We start from the raw sequence: 25,827 nt of genomic DNA on the forward strand, positions 1-25,827 counted from the left end.
GAACAGTCATTCTTCAGTCATTTCTTGTTGAGCCTTGGATTTTTCTTGGACTGGAGGCCAGCCAATTAGAGAGAGTTTTTTTTTCTCTTGATGGGAAATGTTGTGTTGTATTGTCTGGTTAAGTGGAAACACTGAAGGCTGAAACATGCAGCAAGAGAGGGAAGGGAATTTGTTGACACATTGAGTGATCCAGTGCCATTCCTGGGAATGGGCCGGAGTATCTACGAATTGATGACAACAAAGCTGAGCTGTTCTCCTTCCTGGCAACTTGTGTTAAATGTGGCCACCTCCTCCACTGTGGTTGCAAAAAGAGATGTTGTGGGCAAGGCAGCACTTCAGTGCACTGCCCTTTGCTGCTGTGGTGGACTGTGTCATCATATGTAACTTTGTGTTGTCACACTTTCTTTCCTCTTTGGCTTTATTAAAAATGCCTTCAGGCTAAATGGTATCCTGTCTCTGTACTGCTGTGTAGTTCCACTTTGGCCATTGCCATAACACACATGCATTTCATGGCATATCTGTCAACATCTTAAAAAACATGTACAGTATACTCTACCGAAATACATATTTTGATGGTTTTTACTATTATTTAATTAACTGAATGCCGGAAATATGTAGTTAGGTAGTTGCTAGCATGTTGTAAATAGTACCATTGTATTCCTCATCATTGAAAATGTAGGATTAGCCACCAGGATCAAGATCCTTGGTGGTCTAGAAGCTGAGTTACAGGTAAAATCACAGCAGGTGTCAGCCATTTTGAAAAATGGTTGCCACGGTTACCACGGGACAAATCTGCGATGGCCCTATAGCCCAAAATGATCCTTAGGGCATGCTCTAACAGTGTGCCAAATTTCATGCTTGTATCGTGAAGTGCACGATTTTTCGCATAGCCGCCGGACTAATAAGAATAAAATCTTGACTCAGGCTTTCATAACTCATGCATCAAGGGTCAAGGGTATCAGGGTTAAATGACCAGTAAAAATATGCCATACAAGTAATAATTCCAACTATATCACTAAGTCAAGTCAGGTTTGCAGATGACACCACCATCATGGAGTTTTCATATCGGGAGGAAATCAACCATCTTGCAGAATGGTGCACAGAAAACAACCTACTGCCCAACGTCAGCAAAACCAAAGAGCTGATAGTTGATTTTAGAAAAAAGGAGGCAAAGACACACAACCCTGTTTACATCAATGGAGCTGAGGTGGAGCAAGTGAGCAGTTTTAAGTTCCTGGTCATCAGTATAACAGAAAACCTGTCATGAACTTCACATATCTCTGCCCTGGATAAAAAAGCTCAGAAACGGCTGTATTTCTTAAGGAAACTTAGGAAAGGAAAGCAAAATTCCCACGCCAAGTTCTTGTCAGCTTCTACAAAGGAGCGATTGAAAGCATCCTGACTGGAAACATCGCAAACTGGCATGGGATGTGCACGGCCCAGGACAGGAAGACTCTGCAACGAGTGACTAAAACTGCCCAAAACATCATTGGTACCCATCTACCAAGCCTCAGTGATATCGGGGAGGTGAGGTGCCTGCGCAGAGCCAAAAGGATCCTAAAAGACAACAGCCACCCCAGCCACAACCTGTTCACTCTGCTGCCGTCAGGCAAAAGATACAGAGGTATTTGCTGCCGTACCACCAGACTACAGAGCAGCTTCTTCCCTCAGGCTGTGAGACTAATTAATGCACCATCTGCACTCCTCCATGCTTAATAAATCAATCAAGGGGGAATCACGTTTTAATTTCATTATACAACCTATTGTATAATGACCAATAAACTTCCTTGTATCCTTGTATCCTTGTATAAAATTGCCTATGTGAAGGCTATTCTATGAGCTGCTTGTGATGAGAGCACTGTAGAAACTCAGTCATTTCAGCGGATGGTGGAGTGTTTTCCCCTGGTCCTGCTGGTCCAGCCTGACAGTGGAGGGATGCGTCGGTCTGTTTGGCTTGAGCTGCCACATGTGGAGCAGCACACAGCCTAAACATACCTGTCCATTCACAGGTTACATTTTCCAAACAGTTCACACACTCAAAGGGGCCAAAATGACACTGTGTTTGCAAAATGCTCTAACACTCATAAAACATTAAGATCATGCCACAAAAGCAAATATTTGCATCAAACAATACAACTTAGGGACAAATTCATGTTTCTCTGTTGCTAAGACACACTTAATACCCTAGACCTTAACCTCTGTTTCATGTATGATGTATATTTATTTATTTACCCACTCATCAATCCTATGAGTGTGAAATTCTATGTGTGTTGAAGTGATGAAGCTGCCGTGACAATATAAGGAGAGGGAGAGGCCACGGCAGAGGGCCTGAGGAAGAGGAGCTCACACGAACAGCATGAGGAGGAAACCTAGAGCTCTAATTTCAAATAAAACTCGTCATTGCTCATCTCATCAGCCAGGGCTTGTCCACAGTTTAGGGGCCTAAAAGCAGAGGGCAGCCTCAGGACTTTTATGGAGCATTTCAAAGAGAAGCTGTGCAAGAGCTCAGTGATCTGGCTGGAGCATTAAATGAAGGAAAACCTCTGCTGGACAGAGGAGCCAGCTCATTTAAAGCTTTATGCTGTGTTGCCTGGCAGATGTGGTGATGAGCAACACTGGTGCACCCCAAGGAACAGTACAGTCACCATCAGAGCCGGCCCAAGCCTTTACGGGGCCCTCAGCAGAATTTGATGCCTCAATGCCACCAATGCAATTACTACTGTCAATGCTTGATGACTCACACACCTACTGAAACTAGCACAGCCATTATCAAGTTTATTAGTTGTCATTTTTTGTTGCTTACATCAAACCAATGTGGGCCTGACATGTTTTTACCCTTCTAGCGTATTTAATCTCAAAAGGTACGAACTCAAAAGAGTCATCTGGTACTGTAATATTAAAAGTGATAAAGTAATAAGTGGCATACTGGATGTGATGTACTGAACAGTAACAAACCAGCAGACATGCATTTCCTGTAAACAGGTTAGCCAATTGAATTGCTTTTGTTTTAGAAAAAAAATTGGATGCCCATAGAACCCATTTTCATTCCGATATCTTGAGGTCAGAGGTCAGAGGCCCCCTTTGAAAATGGCCATGCTAGTTTTTCCCTCAGCAAAATTTAGCCTAAGTTGGAACGATATTTAACACTCTTGCCCCCTTGCAATTGATTCCTTCAGGTTTCTAGGGTGTCTTCATATGATACCAGTAGCTTTAAAACCGAGCCTCTTAAAAACAGTATGTCAGATGGGCCCGACAACGCTCTTGGGGGCCCTCTGCCACCTACAGAAGTTCTCAGATTATCACAGGTGATGAGGAGGAGGAGGAGGACAAATAGGTGCCTGAAAGTTTGTGAACCCTTTAGAATTTGATCTATTTCTGCATAAATGTGACCTAAAACATGATCAGATTTTCACACCAAGTCCTAAAATTGGATAAACTGAATTAAACAAATGACACAAAACCACTGTACATATTCATTTATTTATTGAGGAAAATGATCCTATTTTACATACTTGTGTGAGGCAACTGTACTAATGACTTCTCCAAAAGCTACTGGAGTCAGCTGCTTCAGTTAAGGCAATGGGACTGAAAGTGTGCTAAGATGTCCCACCAGCAAACAGCATCTGCTTACTGACCAAGTCTGCTCTGACCAAGACAGTTGTGTTGCTGTGAACCATGCCTTGAACACAACACCTCCCACAGGACCACAGAGGAAGCATCATAGGGAAGCGCAAAGCTGGAAAAGATGACAAAAGTTTAAGACAAAATTGTCAAAATCAAAATATAACCTAAAATGTGATCAAAATATGATCTATTTTTCTATGATTTATTCTGTCCTATTCCTATTTGAGCTTATTCTACGTTGTTGTATTTCTTGCTTTGATGTTGACTTTGATGTCAACTACTGCTACTGCTGCTGTGTCCTTTGAATTTCCTCCTACAGGGAACTGTCTGCTTCCTCTTTTCACTAGCTAGAGCATGACAAAATTCAAGGGACTTATCCCACTGTTTTGTGAAGTGGTGGAGGGTGCATGCGGACAAGCATCAGTACATGTTTTTTCTGTAAAAAAGGTATCATTGGAACTGTTACATAGTTAACATTTAGTTGTTTTTCATAAATATATCATGTAAGGTTGTGACCTTTAGCTGTGACATACCTTGTTTGTACATCTAGGCTACTTCCATCTATTTTTTGATTTTTAGTATCCCTATTAATTTAATTTTTTCACTACCCATTATTTTATTTGACCTTTTAAGTACTAAAGGTCACTGTAAAGCACACTTTAATGTTGAAACTGAATCTATTTCTTAACATAAACCAACAATTCAACACAGAAGTTGCTAATGTTCTGTAAAGGCTGTAAAGAGCAGCAACAGAAAGGCATTCTATGAAAAGGTTATTAAAGTTGATGTTATTATTCAAGATTCTTTTTTTATTGGCACTTCCGCTTCACCTCACAGTGACAGTAGAGAGACAGGCAGGGCAGGAGAGAGAGGGGACGGCACATAGTAAGGGGCCCAGGCTGGACTCCAACCCAGGCTGCTGCGGCAAGGACTCAGCCTTGACACATGGCACACGCTCCACCAGTTGAGCTGCTGCGATGCCCCCTTTATTTATATTATTAATCAATATTAGTGCTGAATGTTCTACTGCATAAAAGGCTTAGTGTGTTGATGAGTCACTGTTTTTGATCAACAGCCATTCAACCCCACAATCATATTGTTGTGTGTTTGTGGTGGGGGCAATGTACAAATGTCCTGACTGCCCGTTTTAAATGGCAGCATATACAGAGTGTGGTGTCCTGCTGCTGGACGTCCTGGCAGCAGAGTCCCTGCAGCCAACCAGAGCAAATATTACACACACACACACACACACACACACACACACACACACACACACACACAGAGGGGAGGGGCGGGGGACACAGAGAGAGAGAGAGAGAGAGAGAGAGAGAGAGAGAGAGAGAGAGAGAGAGAGAGAGAGAGGGGCTACACACATCTGCTTCTTTCTGACCGATCATAAATGCCCCAAAACAATGACCATAAGCATCAGATTATTGTGTAGGCCTAAATAGACAAAGTAGTTTACAGGTTAGCGTCTCACCTAGCTGCTGCTGGATGAACACTACTTTTTTTGGGGAACTATGTCAACTGGCAGTAACTACTACAGTGCCCATAAGTCTCATAAGCGGTCGGCACGAGGCAGTTTTAAACAACAAGCCTCCTCACGGAAAAATAATTCATTGATGCAAAAATTGAAGTTCCCTGACCGGGAATCGAACCCGGGCCGCGGCGGTGAGAGCGCCGAATCCTAACCACTAGACCACCAGGGACACACGCTCGCATGGAATATCGGATTAAATTTATTTGATACAACAGGGATACATATTTCCATTTAATACATGTATTTAACTACAAAATGGTAAATGTTGTAGATTCAATCCTTAATGTACCTGCCGTGGAAACAGTGGAAATGACAGATGTTGCTGACTGCTTCATGTTACCACGCTCAATAGGCAGTCTGAGCAAAATGGTGTAACGTTAATTTCACATGACACGAGAGGGCGTAGTGGAAGGAAGCTGCATTTTGGCGTTAGCTAGCTGCCTGAGGATGCACGCAAGGTATGTTGGCTGTTTTCCTTGTCCCTATCTAGATTTTAGCATTGAAACGAATACCAATCTGCATCCTCCTTTACTTCATGTTAACGTCGAGGCCACATTGCAAGAAACCAAAACATTTTTTTTTTCAAGCGACAGGGCTGGCGGTTGGATGATATGAAGTATTCACACCATCACCAGGTTGCTATTGTCTCGTTGTAAACAAAGTAAGCTAGCGCTGCTAGCTAGCACCAACTGTCAGTCAGCTGGAGGACTGGACCCTGTACCTACTGCGTGTGTTTGCTCGACCTCGCAGCAGAAACAGAAGAGATGTTTGTAGCACAATTTATCTTGTGGTGGACCAACAGTCGCACCGCAGGCAGAGACTGAACGCCGCGCCGTGCTCTAAAAAAGATTCAAAGATTTCCATTGATCAAAACGCTGCAAACTTACGAATGTAGGTGGGGCAACGTTGCTTTATTTTAGCCTTGTAGCACAACGGTTAGCCTAGCCATCGATCTGCTAACGCTCATTGTCGATAGTAATATTGAGAAGCAGTGCGGTTTAAATTATCTATACTTGACTTGAGGTGAGGAAATTGCTTATCATTAGTATTATTGTTGTTGTTGTCCTTACAATTATAATTATTGTTACAAATCCCATGTCCTGTGGTCCAGTGCCTCTGTATGTTAATGTGATAGTGAGGTAGTTAAGCCATGACTGTTTAATGTTTACATCCCATTATGTCTTCTGTACTGATGTAGTGTTTTTCTCTGTGTCGCAAAGTGGGGCATTTTCTCTTTGTTTCTCGGCCTCAACCAGCTGAGTGGCTTCACATGCTTATCTAGGATGCTTTCATCGCCCACCACTTAAGCTGATGACCAATGGCTTTATCAATTACTGCGCTCTCATGGTCTAACAGTGGTGTGTGGCGCCCCGGTAGCCTGCTAATCCCCTGCTTCTCTCCTCCTCCTGCAGGATAAGAAACAAGTGTGAGAGCACAGTGTGAGAGGAGAGTTGACCTTCTCAAAGTGTTGTCTGCTGGCTTGGACACACGGAGTGTGTGTGTGTGTGTGTGTGTGTGTGTCTATGTATGTGTTTATGTGTGTGAGTTTGTGTGCTTGATTGCATGCAGCTTTAGAACCCTGGCCTGATGGAAAAGAGAGAGAGGAAGCCGGGATACTTTGCCAGGTAAGGGTTTGTGCGTGTGCGTGTGTGAATGTGCAGTGATTCTGTTTGAATTCTGTGTCAGCTCCTTTCCATCATTCACTTTCGATATTTTGCACATGCAGCAGAGCTGATTTTCATTTTAACACGAATAGCTCTCATTTTGTTCTTTCCAGCATCTTTAATGTACGTGTAATGTGTATGACAAGATACGTTCAAGTGAGCACAGCACATTTAGTTTTTTTTTCTCTATCTCTGTCTTCAATGCCAATGCTGAAATGTGCCTTTAACAACATAAGTGAGTGGTTTATATGTTTTTTTTTTTTTCTTCATTTTTCATCATTTTCTCAAATCATCATGATTATTTCTAACATAAAGTGGTGTCAGCTGGACTGACGTGGCTCTTCCATTGTGATGCATGGTCATTCTGTGCTGTGAAGTTCTCTCTCCAAGGTGCGTTTAGTAATTATTCAATCCCTCCTCCTGTTAAGGTGCATTTAGTGATTATTCATTCCATCCATTTGGAACTCTGGTCTTAAGCCATTTGTCTCTTTGGCTAGACTACCCACAAGGCACAGATACAGTGGGAGTTGTGCATCAAAGGTCTCTCTCACACACACACACACACACACTGATCAGCTGGGACGGTGTCCACTTTCAAATTGGATTTTGGCGTCAAAGTGAAACATGATAGTGGAATGGTGTGGAAAGAGACTTGTTCTAGCAACAGATTATGCACTAACAAGAAATTAGTAGGTGATGAATAAAGAAACGCATCACCACTCTCTTTGTCTTCTTTATCTCTCTGTCTTTCTTTTTCTCACATCCATACACACCAAAATTTGACAGAACTATCCACTGCTCAGTCTCAAGCTTAAGGTTGACATAGGTCTTTAAACAGTCCAAGATTTTAGTGCCATTTTGTTCTATTACTTTTCTATAGCTGATGGACATTTTTCTGTAGCTGTTAGCAGGTACAGGTGGTCATTTTCGAGTGCTGTGGGAATAATGAAAATAGGTAAACATGAGTTAGTACTACTGTCAAAAGCCCTCCATAGCAATTTAGGATATTAGTTTTGTTCAGTTTAATACATCCAATCCCCGCCTGGTCTGCCTTACATAAACAGCCCATAATAGTATTAAACACATGGCACACGGACATAAACTGTGCGATTTTGGTACCCAAGTGAAAATCAAATCCCACAACCTAGATAGCTAACTGATTCAGTTAAATGTCTCTTGCCAGGCAAATCAGATGAAATATGGATAAGCATATGCCTCGTGGTGAGTCTGATGACTACATCAAAGCTGCTGAAAATGGACTTGTGATGGATTTTGCAAGATAATGCAGTCTAGCCTAATGGATTTTATTTTGATTTTTTTTATTATCTTTCAGTTTTCCTCTTTAGACTGCACCAACGCTCTGACACAAACCTGCAGCTTATCTTGTCCTTTAATTATTTGTAAGGCTTGTTATTATGAAGCCTTTTCTTTACATGAGGCACATGTAATCCTCTGCTTAAGATCAATAGCCATAATTTTCCTTTATGGAAGGAGAGAGTGGGAACATGTAAGGAAAGAAAACAAGCCTTATCTCTTCCCCAACATAGCCACTGCTATAATATCAAGCTCTCCTGCCACTTCCACTATATGTTCGTTTGTTTCCATATATAGTGCAAAGGTCATTCTGGAGCACAGAGCACACTGACTGCCACCAAATACCAGTTCAAAATTATCCAGAGGGCTCTAGTAATGGCCCATTGGTTGTATGTTTTCTATAGCACCTACTCCCAGCTATTCTTAGTGCTTGCAGAAGCACTAATGCACCAAGTTCTGTAAGAAGAAGAAGAAGAGGAGGAGGAGGAGGTTGCTTTGAGGATGTACACATATTGTTTCTCACTTGTTTCCACTTATTTTTGGTGTCCTCTGTGACTGGGGGCTTGGAATGGGCTAGATGTGCTAGGAAGTTACCTTTGGTGTGGGAAGAGAAAAAGGGGGGAAAAGAGAAATGCAAAGGCAGAGGAAGAGATTAGGTGAAAAAATTCTTGCTTTTCACACAGAAATATCCTAGAGTGAACCAGGCATGTTGTTTGGAATGTGATGCAGATTCCTGAGTTCTCTGCCAGATGTGGCCTGCATCGGTTAAAGTGGGAGAGTGACCTGAGGCTATGGGAAAGGCCTGAGCCGTGTCTGTCTGCAGTCTTATCGACCCACTGTAGCCATTCCATTAAGGCGCTTGCACACTTAAGACATTTCTCTCCTACTTTTCCCTTTTTTTCCTCCCTTGCCCAAGGCTGTCCAGACCGACACTATCTCTATCATTCCAAGGACATGATAAATCAGCTCGGTCTTCTCTTCTGACCGTTTTCTACCTACATATCCACATGTAAGCCTAGGTTCCAGTGGGTTTCATAGACTTAAGTGTACTAATAACATGTAGATCCACTGCACTGTTCCACTTTGGCTCAGTTTGCTGCAGTGCCCTCCCATTAATGAACCCTGACAGGGTCTGGAAGCACCATTACGTCATCCCCTTACCCATCAGTGATTAATTGGTGGAAAAGGACACAATAAGGCACAAATACAAATGACGCAGCAAAGTAAAGAGAGAAGTTTGTTTACATGAATTTCATTTTCTCACCGAAGGCAAACTTGAATGATTTATTGTTATGAGAGCACTTGCTAGACTTACTATCAGCCTTGATTAATGATTTTCTAGATAGGGTCAGGGTGAGATCACTCCATAAATTCAAGAACAATCCCGAAAAATGTTGCAGCAGTCCAGGAGAAATTCAATACAAAATTCAGAAAAGTTGTATGTATCGATCCTCACTCTGAGATGTCCAAGGATAAGTCAATAACAAAAGTTATGGTCATCCACAGTCCTGTGTTGTGTGCACTGGGTTAAGTAAACAAATCCTTGTCCTTTTGCATTCCGTCAGGCTGAAGAGGCGGAGACAGCTCAAGCAGAGCCAATCAGAGAAGAGCGTGAATGAGCAGAAACCAGCTAATTCGCCCTTGAAGTCATCCATCATCTCCTGTTCAGACATCCCAAATGCTACTGACACCAAGGACAAGAACGGAAAGGCAGACCCACAGGGAATAACAGAAAAGCTGTCTGCAGGCTGTGGTAATGTTTGCGTCCTAAACTTAACATCATCCATACAGAGCAAGATTTGGCTTATGTAAATTTGTAGTGAAGACTGTCCTATCCAGTCACCTCAGGATCAGAGCTTCCTTTGGAAATTAAACATTTAGGACTCATGCGTCTATTGTTATTTTACACTAAAGCTTCAAAATGTTAGATATCCCTAATAAGATAATTGACAACTCAAGTGTCTTTAGTTGGATAGATTAAAATGGAAATTGCAACAATAACAAATGACAAATGTATGATTTTAGTTGAGTAGTTGAGTTCAGTATGCCTTTAGAGTTAACTGGCACCTTAGTCCATCATTTACTTTGATTATCCTGTGATGAATTTGCAACACAAGAGCTATCAGTTTTTATGCACTTGGGGTTAAATGGTCACAGTGATTTTAAACAGGAAGTTACATAACATGAATCTGTACTGGTTTTTGTAAGGGAAGCTGAATTCCCAGTGTTGCAAGAAAATTAGCCAAATTGATAGATGGATCGATATGAGACCCTCAATCCATAAATGTGTACATATGTATAGTGGTGAGCAGGACTCCTCATGCACAGCCAATATTTGCAATCAGGTGCTGGTCAGTCACAGGAACATCTTATTGAAGACAAAAATGAACCACCACACACTGAAATGACCTCACTGTAACTTAGTCTAACTGTTCGCTCCCAGTAAAGCTACAGTACAGTCATTTCAGAGTGTGGTATATATGTGTGTGTGACTTAGCAATGTCTTCTTGCTAAACCTTTAAAACCTGAACAAAGTCATGTGATTTCTCTCAAAAACATGGGGGAAAAAAGCAAAATAGTAAAAAAGAATTACCAAGACATAAATAAAAATAAAAAAACAAACCCGGGCCACGACAAAGATGACAACAGCAACAACAACAATAATAATTATTATTATTTGCTAAACAAATACCAGAAATTAAGACAAAAGTTGACTGAAAATTACCAAAAAAAATGACAAGAAATCTGTAATTACAGTTATTAAGATTATCTATTTAAATATCATATCAGGGATGCTGGATTGACGTCAGATGTCTTCTGTTTAAATGCTTGTGAATTATAGTGAAATGAAACTATTCCTCATTCTGCTTCGTAGAAGGCCTTCAAAGACCCCTGGGAATCCCCAGAGCCCACTTTGAAACCGATCTAAGCAGCTTAGAATGATGTGAAGTTTAAAGTGATATTGTTGCCTTAGGCTGCTCAGTCCTGCATATTGTCTTCAGTTGAGCTCATAGCATAGACTCTTCATCACTCATGTAGTCACCAGCTCCATATTGACAGTGTTAATGGACCACTGTCTGTCACCAGTGCATTGGGGCAGCCAGCTGTGTAAACTCTGCTGGATGTGTTACATGAACACCACACCATTGTTCCAGGTAGACCATCAAATCAAACATGCAGTGGTGCGGGGTAATAATGGCGCTCTAAATACAGACCTGCGCTGTTGTCTTTCCATAATACGTATGTTGCATAACAGCCAGACAAACAAAAATGTCACCCCCTAGCTTCTGTGTTCTTTGTGCTATCATTTTGAGATAGTGTTACAGCCCTTAGCCTTGCCGTGCACAGACTGAAAACGAATGCTGCTGGAAGCATGGCTTTCATGTGATAAAATAAGCCGTCACAGCTCAGTTCTAAGCCAGTGAGTTACTGTACTCAGTCAAGCAGACAGGTCTTTGTCAAAGAGAGCGAAGACCCAGCTGGAGTCTGGCAGGCTGATGCTTAGTCATGCCCTCTGTTTCCATGGTAGAGGCAGCATTGTAATGAGGCAGTAAGGGAGTGGTGCACTAATAACCTCTATGTTCTTGGCAGACGCAAATGCTGACTTTGGGCTCTTAACTACTACAAGGGTTGTGTGTATTTATGATAACTGTTTCAGCATGCGTAGGCTAGTGATTTAAGCCCAGATAATGATAGGGCTTTCATTTCTGCTGGTAGTGAATCAAAATGTAACCGACTACTGGACATTTAACTTGTGTGACCCTCTGTGTTGAGTATTAAATGTACTATTCTGCTATGGTGTGAAGTAACAAAGTATTTCTACTTTGTTACTGCAAGCTACCTTAAGCAATATTTCATGCGTTCTCTTAAATGTCATCACTGTGGGTCTTCTTTCGGATGTTTCCATCAGACAATTTACATCCAACCTGTTATTTCCTGATTTGAGCTTTCTACATTTCTGTGTTGGCCCAAAAAAGCTCCTCTTTGTTTTTGTTTTTTTATTATTCAGCACAATTTACTTGTACTTTTGAATATTTAAGTTCAGTTAATGGTAGCTACTGTAGGACTTTTACTGAAGAAGTATAGTAATGGTTGAGTTTCACTTTTACTCAAGTAATTCTCAAACAAGATACCTTTACTTCAGCTTAGGTATTTTGATTACTTTTCACACCCCTTCTCTTCTGGTTTCCCAAGATCACTGTGTCTTGATTTTTTTTTTTTTGTTTGTTTGTTTTTGGCATTATTAAAAATGCATTTCAACTGGGTAGCAAAAATTCTGTATTGATATGTTCATACATATATAACAGTAATGTAGAATTGGCCTGTGAGCAGCTTGGAGAGAACAGAATCTCTTTTTCATCCCCGTAGAGTGTAACATCAGTATTTTATGGACTGTGTTTGTGCATGAAATCACTTTTGTTCTTATGCACTGTTTGTTACTTGGCTTTTCTCCGGAAACTTCTCATTATGCTGAGACTGCAAATGCTCTCTCTCTCTCTCTCTCTCTCTCTCTGTCTGTTTCCCTCTCCCTCCCTCTCTCTCTCGCTCACTCTTAGATGATGGCTGCAAAAGTAATGGTCAAGCAAATAGGGAGAAGAGGAGGCCCCCAGGGACGGTGGAGTTCATAGTGAGTAATGCCGCAGCCTGTAACTCCCACACCAGCTGCTGACTCACCTGCAGAAAAGTTGTGCATCAAATCAGTGCATCATACACCATTTTTTCCCTTAATGCAAAAAGGACCGGGTGTCAGAGTCATTAATGTGTTCTATGGTTTTCTTCAATAAGTAAAAGATTTAAACATTGGCTACTGTTATTTGTAAGTCTGTCAGAGTAACTGTAAAATTTGCTAGGTTATTTTTAGTAGATATGATATAGGCCTTCTTGGGCCTACACCAGATGAAGCTAAAAATAAAAACTTTTATTTTTATGAGGTGTAGGGAAAGCTCTGAAGACTTTGAACTATAGCCTGATTGCCTAAGATGTGTTTAAATGTGTGAAATCAGAGGCTTTTCACTGGAGGAATTGTGAAACAGGCGAAGGATATTCTTAAAGGTACAGTAATCAAGATTCACTTTGAGATCCTTCATTTCAAGAATACATTTAATTGTACATTTTTTCGTAGGACGTGACACAGTAAGTCAAGAAAACATAAAAACTGTTTTTGACTGTCATTTTTAAGACTAAATGTAAAAAAAGCAGTTTTGTGAATTGAGGCTGATCTCTTGTCACAGGTTGGACCCAATGATTCCCTCAACAGCATTGCACTTAAGTTCAACATCACCCCAAACAAACTGGTCCAGCTGAACAAGCTCTTCTCTCGCAGTGTCTACCCTGGTCAGGTGAGGTCCGGCCACCGTCACGTGCCACAGTTTGACTCTCTTAGTCCGCTGGCGACTTAACAGGTGAACATGCTTGTCCCTCACCCTCACAGAGGCTGTTTGTGCCTGATGTCAGCCAGTCAGAACCAGACTCAGACACTCAAAGTTCCTCTGACCCTGCCTTCACAAACGGCCTGTCTCAGGAAGCATGCCACGTAAGTAATAACAGTGTCATCATGTTGCATATGTGGTGCATTATCATCAACAGTAGCCTCCTACCAGGAATACACAATATGTGTCTTTCTTCTTTTTATTTTTAGCAGTGGTGGTTGATAGGAATAATTTTGCTTTTTGCCTTTGTTTTGAAGTAAGTCAGTGTGCTGTCCTGATTTTTGTTCTATTAAAGTTGGAGCATTAAAAATGTTTTGGAAGTAATGGGATAAATTATGGACTACATTACATCAGGGCCTAATATTACTACCCATTAAACCCTGGCAAAAAGGAGTTTTTGGTGGATAAATTAAGGGTCACATCATACCAGCTGGTAGTTATTGAGATAATACAATTTGATTATATACTGTGTGGTTTTTGAAACTTTGTCTCTACTGGTCTTAACATTTACTCTGACTGTGAACCACTTCAAAATAAACCAAAATACTGGTTTTCCTCTAATTTCAGCAGTGCTTCAGAATGCTCTTGTAATTTCACTGCATTTATCCTCCATAATGAACTATAAATTTCATCCATTGTAAAATAATGAGCAAGCTTTAAAACCCAGCACATACTTCTGTATGCAAAATGCTGTTATCAAATGTGTGAGTGACATATTTCTACCTAGTTTTGTAGTTTAAAAGCCAGAGGCAGGTGAGACCACAGAAACGGAATGAGTCAAATTGGATTCTACAGTCACTAATGGGCACCTTTGCGGAACAGATTGAATACCTTTATTGACATTTCCACTGCAACAAAAAAAAACATTGGTCATAGAATATATCTTCACTGGTGATTAGTGCAAATGCACAAAGAGTTTGATTTTTTTTCCACAAGATGCCGCAGTGGCTCAGTCTGCTGACATAAGCCTGTTACCTGTGAGATCCTGTTACTTAACCAAAAGTGCTACAGACACACCGGTATGCCATTTCTTTTTTTCCAAGGATGGTGAAATCATTTGAGTTGTTATTTTGGCTTATTCATTAAGGTTAGGTTAGGGTTTGACAAAAATTGATTATGGCTAAGATGAGGAAAAGGCTGTAGAGAATGAATGTAAGTCAGTTAGATCAAAACTTTACCATCATAGGGAAAAAAACATCACCAGCATTATCTACTACCACTAATCCCAATCAGCTGTGGTATTTTTGACACAAAATTGATAAACAGATAAAAAGGTTTTCCTGTTGCCCTGGCAAAGGGAACCTCAATGGAAAACTCTTTACTTGTTGTGAACTAATGCCCTTGCCAATTCTACCCAATTCTATTTTCATGGGTGAGACAAAAAAACTTACTTTAGAACCCCACATTACTTCAAGAGGATCAAACTTGTATCAAACAGCAGAGCTGATCATCTCTGACTGACTACATATCAAACACTGATGAGTAAAGAAACAGTCATTAGCAGCGCCCTTCAACTCAAAGCAAGGTGTGTTCAAGATGGTTATAATGAGCAGGGCTCTGATGTGGCTGTGTGATGTCCCACAGGACAGTGCTGTGAACAGCAGCTCAGCCAAGGCCTTACGGCGAGAGTTATCTCCGGCCTCTGAGGATGAGAGCCCAGCCACGGTTAAGTTCATCAAGATGAGCTGCAAATACTTCACAGACGGCATGGTGAGAGGCCACAGAATCTCTTCTTTTTAATACATCTGGCAGTGTCAGGGAAGCCCACTTCATTTCCAGCTTGCTAATTGGGTAATTTGTCATTTGCATGTATAATCCTTGCAGGTTTTTTACTATCCCAGACTCAGAAGTCTCTCCATATGTTACTTTAACCTTGCAGGGCGTGGTGGGAGGGGTGATGATTGTGACACCCAACAACATCATGTTTGACCCCCACAAGTCAGACCCCCTGGTGATCGAGCACGGCTGTGAGGAGTATGGCCTGATCTGCCCCATGGAGGAAGTGATCTCGGTGGCCCTCTACGACGACGTGTCACGCATGAAGCTCAAGGACGCCCTGCCGTCGTAAGGCAGCTTAGCCCTCTCGCCTTACTCCTCCTTTGGACTCTCTCGACTGTTCTTCCAGTTCTCAGCTCTTAAATGTCTCTCCTTTCTTGTTCTTCCTTTCAGTTTCTCTCGCTCTCTGTGTTTGATCAGATAACTGTTAATTGCCTCTACCAAGCCCTTCCAACTTCTAGCACTTTTCCCATTTGCCCTTATATCATCTCTCTAACTTTCTGTTTTGTATGAAGCTCCATTCATTCCATCGGATTTTGTTGTCTGGACAGCTCTTAAGAATTTTATTTAAAGTTTTTTCTTTTCCATTTCAAGTTGTTGATTTGTACTCCACCATTGCCATTTTAGATTCATTTCCTATTTTGACTCATATATTATTTTGTCTTTTAAGTTGCACCTCTTTATGCTCATGTATTATTTATGTTCAACATTTGTTTTTCTTTTTTCCTTTTTTTTGTTTTTGTTTTTTTAATTTCCCCCCATTTACATTTGTGTTGCGGTATGTGTGGTGCCCCGTGACCCCACAGAGACCTACCCCAGGATCTGTGTCCTGTGTACAGGCCTGGAGAGTGGGAGCAGCTGCCCTCCGAGCGGGACCTCAACCCCTTCAGCCGCTATGAAGCGCTGGATCCCAAGCGCCCTATCATCTTGGATGACATTGACTCTACCCTCTCAGAAACTGGTAACGTATCATCTGACTTGCCATGTTTTTTTGAAAAATGCTCTATCAAGTATATGGTCCCAGGTGTTCCATGTTTCAACCTAGGTGGTAGGACTGAGCATTATATCAATATTATAGTGATATGAAGCTAGATATTTTCTGCAATTTTGGATATCATACTGTCGGGAATGGCAAGTATTGTCTTTTCCCGGTTTTAAAGGCTGTCTTAGGGTAAAGGGATGCTATTTTCCAAACTTATTAGACTGTTGTAGCTGTTTCAGTATCATATCCATATTACCAACAGCTGCTTGTCAGAAATCTCTTGTGTTTAAATAGCTTGTGGAAGCGCAAATTGTCATCCCTTCAATATTGGTCAAAGATATAGTGATATCTGATTTTGTTCATATCGCCAAGCCATACTAAAAAAACAGCTACCAGCCAAATTTTGGTGAAGTTTGATCATTTTTCTAGCCTAGTAGCTACTACCAAAAAGATGTTTGGCACCTTTTATGTCCACTAAATGAATGAATGTGGCTGGTGAAAGTTCAGATCTGTTCACTGAGCTGTAAAACAAAATTTGGTTTATCAGCCTGTCATTGCCATTCAAAAGTAAGTTTCACTTTGGAAGAGGTTGCAAATGCAAATGCAAATCACTTTCACCTCAAGGTACTGGCATTTGAATGCATACACATCTTGTTGAACTTGCAAATTATAGCACAGTTTATTTTGAAAATGGTAGGGAGTGCAGAGGGCGAACAGACAGAGAAGTCTCCTTCAGATGAAGGCTTCACAGAGCTCGAGCCAACCGTCAACGGGAGCACAGAGGAGCCACATGGGAATTTGTCCAAACTCTACAACACTGTCAGTGGGGACCAGCAGGAACTCATAGGACCAAGTTACTCGGACCAGGTAGACTTGCAGGATGAGTCCCATTCCCATAAAATATCGACACTTTTTCAAACAAAAGGGAAGTTGGATGATGAGGAGGATGAGGGTGTGGCTCAGAACAGCTCGGTTGAGGATGGAGAGTCACTACAATCTTCATCAGAGACTGACAAACAGGGTGACGTGCACGGGAAACCTACAAGCCGAGAGGTCACTGAAACCAAAGATATGAAATCTAAAGGGACTGAAGAAGTGATAAATGTGCACGATGGCATAAGCACTGCAGTGGACCAAAGCAGAGGGTTAAGTCTGAAAGACGCTGCAGAGACTCATGGGAAATGTAGTTTTCAGGGACCATGCCAAGCAGTGGATCTTCAGAAAGACCCAAGAGAAGAGGGCGGGCTGAGCGAGGAGGAGAGGAGAAAGAAGAGCTACGAGGCAGAAGTGAGGTCTTGGCTGCTGGAGAGGATGCAGGCTCCAATAGAAGGTAAGATTATATACAGTGCATTCAGAAAGTACTCAGACCTCCTATGCTTTTTCACTTTTGTTATGTTGCGTCCTGATGCTACAATTGTTTAAGTTCATTTTTCTCTCATTAATCTACACTCAGTACCCTATAATGACAGAACTGTAGAATTTTTTGCAGATTTATTAAAAAGGCTCTGCAGCATCCTGTACCCGATATGTATTCATTAGGGGCAGATAGATACAGCACAAACAAAAAAGCAGTACAGACTGTTCCTTAACTTTTTTGTATGCTAGATAAACTGTTCCTTTAACTAGAAATTAATATTCAAGGACTGTATTACAGGCAGTTATCAGATATTTTAGGTGCTGAAAGACAGATGTAAAACTGTTCTCATTCCCCATTCTGTACAGACATGCTTTTTTCCTCGGAGGAGAAGAGTAAAAACCCGCCCATGTTCCTGTGCTTTAAAGTGGGAAAGCCAATGAGGAAGTCCTTTGCCACAGGGATGACCTCTAGCCCCGCCCACTCGTACGGGGCCCGGGGAAAGCAGCCAGAGTACTGGTTTGCTGTGCCACAGGAAAGGTGAGATGACAACTACTACATAGATTGAGTGCTTTCTGTAGCTCTTACGACGGTGGTTGTACTGAAAACATTTTAAAGAATCTGGGGTTTTATGGAGCTAAATTGCTGCCAAAAGCTAACAAACAAACATAACATGTTTTACAAATGTCCTATGATTCCTTTTTTTCTGGAGTATGATGTATTAGAAATATGTTGTGTATTTGTTTGATAGGTACATTTTGTATTTGCAAAATAAAATACATTAGTTTGTTAAAGGTGTTTTGTATTTGCTAGTCACACTGTGTTTGTTAGTGTATCATAGGGCATTTGTAAAAAAAAAAAAAAAAAAGTTATGTTTGTTTGTTAGCTTTTGGCAGTGATTTATCTCCACAGGGTTGTAGTCTTGACGGTCCGTTCACGTGGGTCAGTGATGTATATTTCACCTGCACAATATGTTTGTGTGTTCCAGGGTAGACCATCTGTATGCATTTTTCGTCCAGTGGTCTCCGGATGTGTACGGGAAGGAGGCGCGGGAGCAGGGCTTCGTGGTGGTAGAGAAGGATGAGCTGGATATGATCGATAACTTCTTCAGCGATCCTGCATCTTGCAGCTGGGAGGTGAGCTCATTAGTAACTGGCAGTCTGTCCACGTCCTGTGCAGTCTCTCAGATTATAGCCAAAGTGACTTACTTGAGGTTTCAATGTAGAATCAATATCATGTCAATACTAAAATGTGTAGAAAAAAACCCCCCAGCAGCATGGTACTCCTTGGTAATAGTACTCCACACAATGTACCAAGAATCAGGTCTGGATTTTAGGCGGTATTGTCCTTTCACAGATTTTTGTTTGGCTCTTCTTAGTGTAAATGAGCCGCCTTCTTCACCGGTTTTGTGTTAGCTGCTTGATAGAACATCATCAACACGCCCACTCGCTGGCTGTGCCTGCTCCGGACAATTTCCTGCTCTATTCACACATGGGCTCAAGTGCTAGGTAGCCAGGAGGATGAAGTGCAGAACAACTGATGCAGACATTTGTGTTCACACATGCAGCTCCGGCGCACCTGTATGTTTAAATCCTTCTTCTAATTTGATATTAGTATTTCTTGGGCTGATTTGTTTTCTAGTTGGGGGCTACAGGCCAATGTTCTCATCGTTATGTGGCCTTTATATTTAAATACTTGAAATTCAAAGTTTGTCACAGTATTGAATCAGGTGTCGAGAATTATGGATTTTCACTGATTGATTTTTCTTACCAAAAGTTTGGTATCGTACCACCCATACTTATGACAGAACATAGGATATGGTTGTTACAAATGAGCCATCCTGCTATATTTTTGTATTTTGCTCAAGTTTTTTTTTATTTTTTTTTTTTTTTAAATGGGCTTCAATGATGACTAGATACACGTCTTGTGACAACAGTGAGGCCGTTGTGTCTCATATTGATTACACTGTCAGAGATCTGTTTATGTTGTGTGTTTTTCCCCCAGATAATCACTATTGATGAGGCCAAGCGCAGGCAGAGTTTCGGCAGCTGTGATGGAGACCTGTCCATGGATGCGCTGCCCATCCTCAGTGACACCAGTGATCTGCTGCAGGACACACACATTGAGAAGGTAAACACTCTAGACACACATGCAGCCTGACCCCAAGCACATACCCACCTCCTGATGAGAAAATAATTCAGTGTTAAGGAAGAGCGAGTCCACACATACTATACACAGCCTCTTGTCTTCTGGTGTGATAATGTGTCTGCCCTGCAGCTTGCCTGTCGCTTGCCGGCCCGTGTGCAGGGCTACCCCTGGAGGCTGGCCTACAGCACTGTGAAACACGGGACCAGCCTCAAGACTCTGTACAGGAACCTGGCAGAAGTGGACAGCCCGGTGCTGTTGGTCATCAAAGACATGGACAACCAGGTATGCACAATGGAAAAAGCATTTGTGTTAACTGCAGGACTTCCACTGATGCCAATGATTCTTGAATAACTATGAAATTATTTTAAAATGAACCAGTAGAAGGCATTTGCAGTGTTGTCACATGTGCTGAATGTAGCTGAAATAAATGATCTGCACTGCTGCCAAATATGCCATATACTTTAAACTTTGTATGGAGATGGATAATAAATAGCACACAGTGACAGCGATCCATTACATTTAGTACATTTCTTCTACTCCAACACTTGTTTTAGCAGCGGAACAAACTAACTCATAATTGATGAAAACCATGACTGTATTCATTCCTACATAGACTATACAGCTGGTTCAGACATTTAAAATGTAGTATTAAAAGTTAAGTTAGCTGAATAGAACACAATGTAAAGCCTTCATCTTCTCTCCAACACAGCTGAATTCACCACTAAGTCTATTTTGAAAGCAAAACATGTCTGTTTGTACATTTTAATGTGACAGAGGTAAAAGAAGACCTTGGAATTTGGACTCCAAAACTTGTGGTCATTAAAAATCATTGCCAGAGAAACACTTAAAGCAGAATTGAACTTTGGTAGAGTGCTCTGTGCTCCCCTGGGCTGCTAACCCACAATACTGTATTCCTATCTCTCCATTCACTTCCATAATCAAAACAGCTCAGCTGAACCCAGGCTATTGTGGTAAGGAATCAGCCTTGATAGGTGGTACACACTCTACCAGGAAAGCTACTGGAGCACCCCCAAAAAACACTTTTAGGGCATAAAGAAACACAACAAAGTGGGTTATGCCAACATAAAAAAAACAAGGTCTGGTACCATTTTTTTGTGTGATTACAATCACCTGTTAAAGTCCTACCAGGTTGTTCCTTCCTGACACAAGGTTGCTATGTGGAATTTTCCTGCACACACCTCCTGCTGGATCTACTTTCCGGTTCAAATAGAAAAATAACATAGAAAGAGACATTTAATTTCCCCTCAAAATGGGTACCAGGACTTTTCTGTTTTTTTTACTGTTTTGTTTGTTTCAGTCCAAAGACATGCTAGCCAGATGAATTGGACATACTAAATGCCCCTAGGTGTGAATGTGCGTGCGAAAGTGCTTGTTTGTCTGTCTGCCCTGTGACGGAAAAGCAACCTGTCCAGGGTGTTCACCTGCCTCCCGCCCAATGAGGGCTGGGATAGGCTGCAGCACTCCCTGCAACCCTTACACAGGTAAGTGGTTTGGAAAATGAATGAATGAGTAATCCGCTTTGTTTGAGTTTATGTTCTTAAGTGTTACTTTGAGATCTGTGTTGTCACACTATAGAAGTTGAGACATAAATACAGTACTCTGAATTGGCAGCCAAGGGGAGCACAGAGAAACTAATGAGAATATTTCACCACCATGTGGACTCAAGTCACACCTAGGGAGCTATACATCCCAACACTCTACCAAAGTTCAGTTTTGCTCCAAGGTTTTGAGTCTTTAACTTGTTCTGGTAACTAGTCATTGAATTGCAACAGTCATGTGCACACCTGCTTATGACTGCCGGTTCCAAGTAAATGGCTTTTCATCTTGGATTGAATCTCACTTGTATTTCAGGTGTTTGGGGCCTTCTCCACTCATCCCTTCAAAGTGAGCGAACACTGCTACGGCACAGGAGAAACATTCCTTTACAGCTTCTGTCCTGAGATCAAGGTTTGTGCTCAGTTCCTGTTAGAATTCAAGTTTGGATATCTAGCTGACGCTGGTCCAGAAGAAGTTGTTGAAAAATGTAAGTATCAGTAAACTTGTCACTCAAATGGCAAATTGAGACATTGATTGTTATTTATTTTCAGGTGTACCGCTGGACAGGGGACAACTCCTACTTTGTGAAAGGCAATACTGACTCTCTGCAGATGGGAGGGGGAGGGTGAGTATATGGATGAGGTCTTTTCTTGCTACTTTTTTAGCCAAAAAAAAAAAAAAAGATTTATTCTGGTAATAGTTTTCTTTATAATATGGCATACTACTTTAAACATAACTATTTAAACTATAACTATCTGGCAGAACTCATGCCTGAGATAAACTAATACAATGAGCTTTATATTCAGACAGACCTGCCGGTTCTGGTCTGAACCGATCTGGCGTAACAACTGGCCAATTTTGGTCTTGGGCCAATCAATCGGTGCATCCCTATTAAAAAAAAAAAAATGTTGGAATCAGCATTGGTCTGTAAAAAAAAACATATTAAGTGAACCCTAGTAATTATATAATACATTTGACACAGGAAACAAAGGAAAGTGTGTTCTTCCCTCATATACAAACCCAACTTCCTTTTTTTCTGCTGGAAAGGGGAACATCGGTGCTGTGTTTCATTCATTGTTTATCGTGCCCCCTTTCACTTCCCCCTGGTGCTCGCCTCAGGGGGCGTCCACGCCACCATCATAAGTGTTGTTCAGTTTGTCTGAAAAACTCAAGTGGTGAGATTGACCCTTGGAGGGCTAAGTGAGTGAGTCAGCAACAGTTCTCACTCCGAAGGTGAATATTAACCACAATGCATTGTACTTATCCGTTATTTCTGAAAGGGAAAATGATTCAAGTTTAAGTAAACAAACCAATATCCATGTAATTACAGTAGTCCTATGGCAATTCGTCTCATCTGCCAAATTACCCCTGTAGAACATGAATAGTGTCTGCCAGGGTGAATGTATTTCACTTAAATCCCTCGCTCCTCTCCTGCTCACCATCCTGTGACCTCCACATGATGTTTGCTGTTACATATTACCAAGGGCTGGGGAGGAAATTAAACAGCTTATGAAACACAGACCCTAATATTTTGTGTTCTACTCTCATACAAATCAGCACTTGCATAGAAAGATCACAACCCTACATCCAACCTGTCTCTCTTCTATCTCTCCCTACCCCTCCATCCACCACCACATCCCCTCCAGTGGTCAGCTAGGCTTGTGGCTGGATGCTGAGCTGTACCGCGGCACCACCACCAGCTGTGCCACCTTCAACAACCAGCCGCTCTCCTCCCAGCAAGACTTCAACATCCACAGTCTGGAGGTGTGGGCCTTTGAGTAGCTTCTCCGGCTCCAGCCACTTCTGCATTTCACCCTACAATCCACAACCCCTCCACCTTCAAACCCCCTAGTCTATATGCACCACTAGAGGGCGACACGGGCTACCCAAATAACACTAAACTTTCTGTGAGACTAAGAAGGACTTTGCCAGGTCTGTCCATCTTTTATCTAATCTTCTGGATTATTCACAGTCGGAGGATGTGACCAATCATAGTTCATTGTTTTGGGTGTTTGGTGGATCCAGATATCAGGTGCTTTGTTGATGGTCTGTATGAACCTGTGTTGACATGGGTTTTCCGGTTTACACTGGGGTTGTTACCCCTTGAAGGCGCAAAGTTTGAGAAAACAGCGTTCTTATATGCCCTCACTTCATTGGCTGCCTTAGACATCCCACAATGCCTCCCGCTACCCCAGCATGCAGACTGCCTAACCACCATATGCTTCTGAGGAGGGGAACGTGAAAAATGAAGGTGCTAAGAGGGCTGCCATGTGACCCTGTGGCTCTGAGGTCCCTAAAGACCCCAGCCTGAGCATGATACAGTTGAGGTAATCTGAAAAAAAGCTGGCTTGAAGAGTCACTATAAAAAATGAGGTGCCCCATAATGCTTTAGGTTCCTTTGTGCTGAAATAATTGTATGTTTGATATCAATATAGAAAAAGTTTAAAACGGTATATCGGTGTGCAAAGGGAAGAGGAAACTGTGATCCAAGGATTCGAGGTAGTGCATTCGGGATTTTAGTTTCCCTATCAAAACCATATATCCTCCCGATTAGGCCCGTTTTGAATGCAGGAAATGGAGTAACTGTTTACAACGAGAAGTGTCGAACTTCCTCCGAAGGCCGCCTTGTTCTCGGATTTTAAGTCATAATCTGAACGAGAATGTTCCATTCCATTCCACAACCCCTCACCATCCAAAACAACTGGTTAGCCAGGAAGGGAAAGTATAAAGGGACGGTTTGCAGTGACCAAATTTCATGTTTTCTTTTTTTTTTTTTTCTTTTTTGTGAATCCACCTTTTATATGTTTTAGAATTGTATTTTTACATGATTTGTTTTGACAAAGAATGTTTCTCTCTCTCTCTTTTTTTTTTTTTTTTTTTTACGGTTTTATTGTTTATAAATGTGTTCTGCTGAATGTTTCTGTTCTTTGATTTGAGTGGTCAAATTGATGCATCCCAAAAAGCACTAGAGAGGACTGAAGAAACTGGTGGCCGTATTGAATGAATGTCTCATGCTGACTAGTTTGATCTCTGATTTTTAACGTGCAGTCATCATTGTTTGGGTTTTGTAACCAGTATTAGTTTAACATGTCAGTTTGCACTTCAGGATTTCATTCATACTACATCGTGGCCCTGTGTAATTGACGGAAAGCATTCCTTATATGAAAATTGCCACTGAATGTTGTTTGATTGCCACGACATGAGTAAGCCCCTGCTTTGTTTTAAAGGGTGGAGAAAAGGGATCATCAGTCAATTTTATTGCACTCTAATGCCATGCCACTAACTAAAAGTTCAGTTCTACTAACATGGAAAAGAAATACTTGTTTGTATCCTGTGTATTCCACAAAGACCTTACACAGGCTTGTAGTGCATGAATATGCAATCCTGAAAATGTTGGACACTGCTAGTATGATATCTGCCATACTATTCACTCATGCCAGGTATTGCTTCATGTGAAAATGAGCTTTGTCCTCTTGGCTGTTAAGTGTTGTTGTAACTGTGAATGCTCCTGAAGTATTATTTCTTGTGAATCCAAAACTGTTCTGTGACATCACCAAGGATCTATTTATTGTGTTGTTATTGCTACCACATTTAAACCTAAATAAATGTTAAACATACATAAATAAAATGACCACTGTCATTTGTCATCATGGTACATAACATGGAAACTGGCACACTTGACAATTTACATGTGGGAGCTCAAAATGGTTTTTCTGAAATGACGTCACCTAAGTGGGAGTGTAACTGAATTTTACCACATGATGCAAAGATATCCGGATGGAAAACAGGAAGTTCCAGACCTTCAGAGCTTGTCTCTTGAGAAGAGGGATCACTCAAGTTCAATTTGAAGCAGACTGGCTGCAGGGAGGAAGGAGCAGAGTGCCATCAGACTCAGGGTGAAGAGCAGTGGAGGGTGAAAAAGAAAATAAACATACTCTGAAGGTCTCATACACAACATTTTAACAATAATGTGCAAACAAAATGTTTGGTTGTAAAGAAAATTCGATAATATTGTTAAAGCTGTTGAGGATAAAAATTTCCTGTGAAGAGAAAATTACAGTTCATTGTGAGGGTTTCATTTCTCCTGTTCCAAACTTTTCAGTCTACAGCCTGACAATGTCCTCACAGAACTGACTCTAGTCTGAGAAAGTACTTAAATAAGTGTCATTCATTACAAAGGAAGGTACAGCAGCAGTACTTACCTCATTTGTAATACTGTGAAATGTTATTAATATTTTGTTTGACCTACAGAAATAGAATTGAATCTCAAATCTAAATTGGAATTTCAATTCCACTTACATAGCTCATATTGTAATTACAATTATACATTATGAGTACAGAGAAAGAGAGAGAGAGATTTACTTAAATTGGGTATGCCACTTGTATTTAATTGTTTAAAAGATATATATATTTCTCTCCTTGTGCTGAGAGGTATATTT

The 25,827-nt window shown here is 41.3% G+C and overlaps 1 protein-coding gene and 1 non-coding gene across 5 annotated transcripts; one reads left to right on the top strand and one right to left on the bottom strand.

Annotated features, from left to right (window-relative positions):
- Nucleotides 1-5,261: 5,261 nt before the first annotated feature.
- Nucleotides 5,262-5,333, bottom strand: trnae-cuc (transfer RNA glutamic acid (anticodon CUC)). Its single transcript has one exon. It is a non-coding gene; the product is annotated as a tRNA-Glu (tRNA).
- A 237-nt stretch (nt 5,334-5,570) lies between these two features.
- Nucleotides 5,571-25,010, top strand: ncoa7b (nuclear receptor coactivator 7b). 4 transcript variants are annotated; one of them, XM_030047152.1, is made up of 17 exons: nt 5,571-5,622; nt 6,577-6,789; nt 9,708-9,895; nt 12,699-12,769; nt 13,374-13,481; nt 13,574-13,675; nt 15,156-15,281; nt 15,451-15,635; nt 16,154-16,308; nt 17,027-17,659; nt 18,052-18,223; nt 18,672-18,819; nt 19,688-19,813; nt 19,961-20,113; nt 21,704-21,799; nt 21,940-22,013; nt 23,035-25,010. In XM_030047152.1, exons 2-17 carry the CDS (start codon nt 6,752-6,754, stop codon nt 23,168-23,170), a joined length of 2,511 nt encoding a protein of 836 aa, XP_029903012.1. In that variant the 5' UTR covers nt 5,571-5,622; nt 6,577-6,751; the 3' UTR covers nt 23,171-25,010. The 4 variants fall into 4 exon arrangements, with proteins under 4 accessions (XP_029903012.1, XP_029903013.1, XP_029903014.1 ...); XM_030047153.1 differs by lacking the exon at nt 5,571-5,622 and adding an exon at nt 5,643-6,059; XM_030047154.1 differs by lacking the exon at nt 5,571-5,622 and adding an exon at nt 5,643-6,055.
- Nucleotides 25,011-25,827: the final 817 nt, after the last annotated feature.

This window comes from Myripristis murdjan, chromosome 24 (genome assembly GCF_902150065.1).
Source record: "Myripristis murdjan chromosome 24, fMyrMur1.1, whole genome shotgun sequence".
Lineage (NCBI taxonomy): Eukaryota > Metazoa > Chordata > Actinopteri > Holocentriformes > Holocentridae > Myripristis > Myripristis murdjan.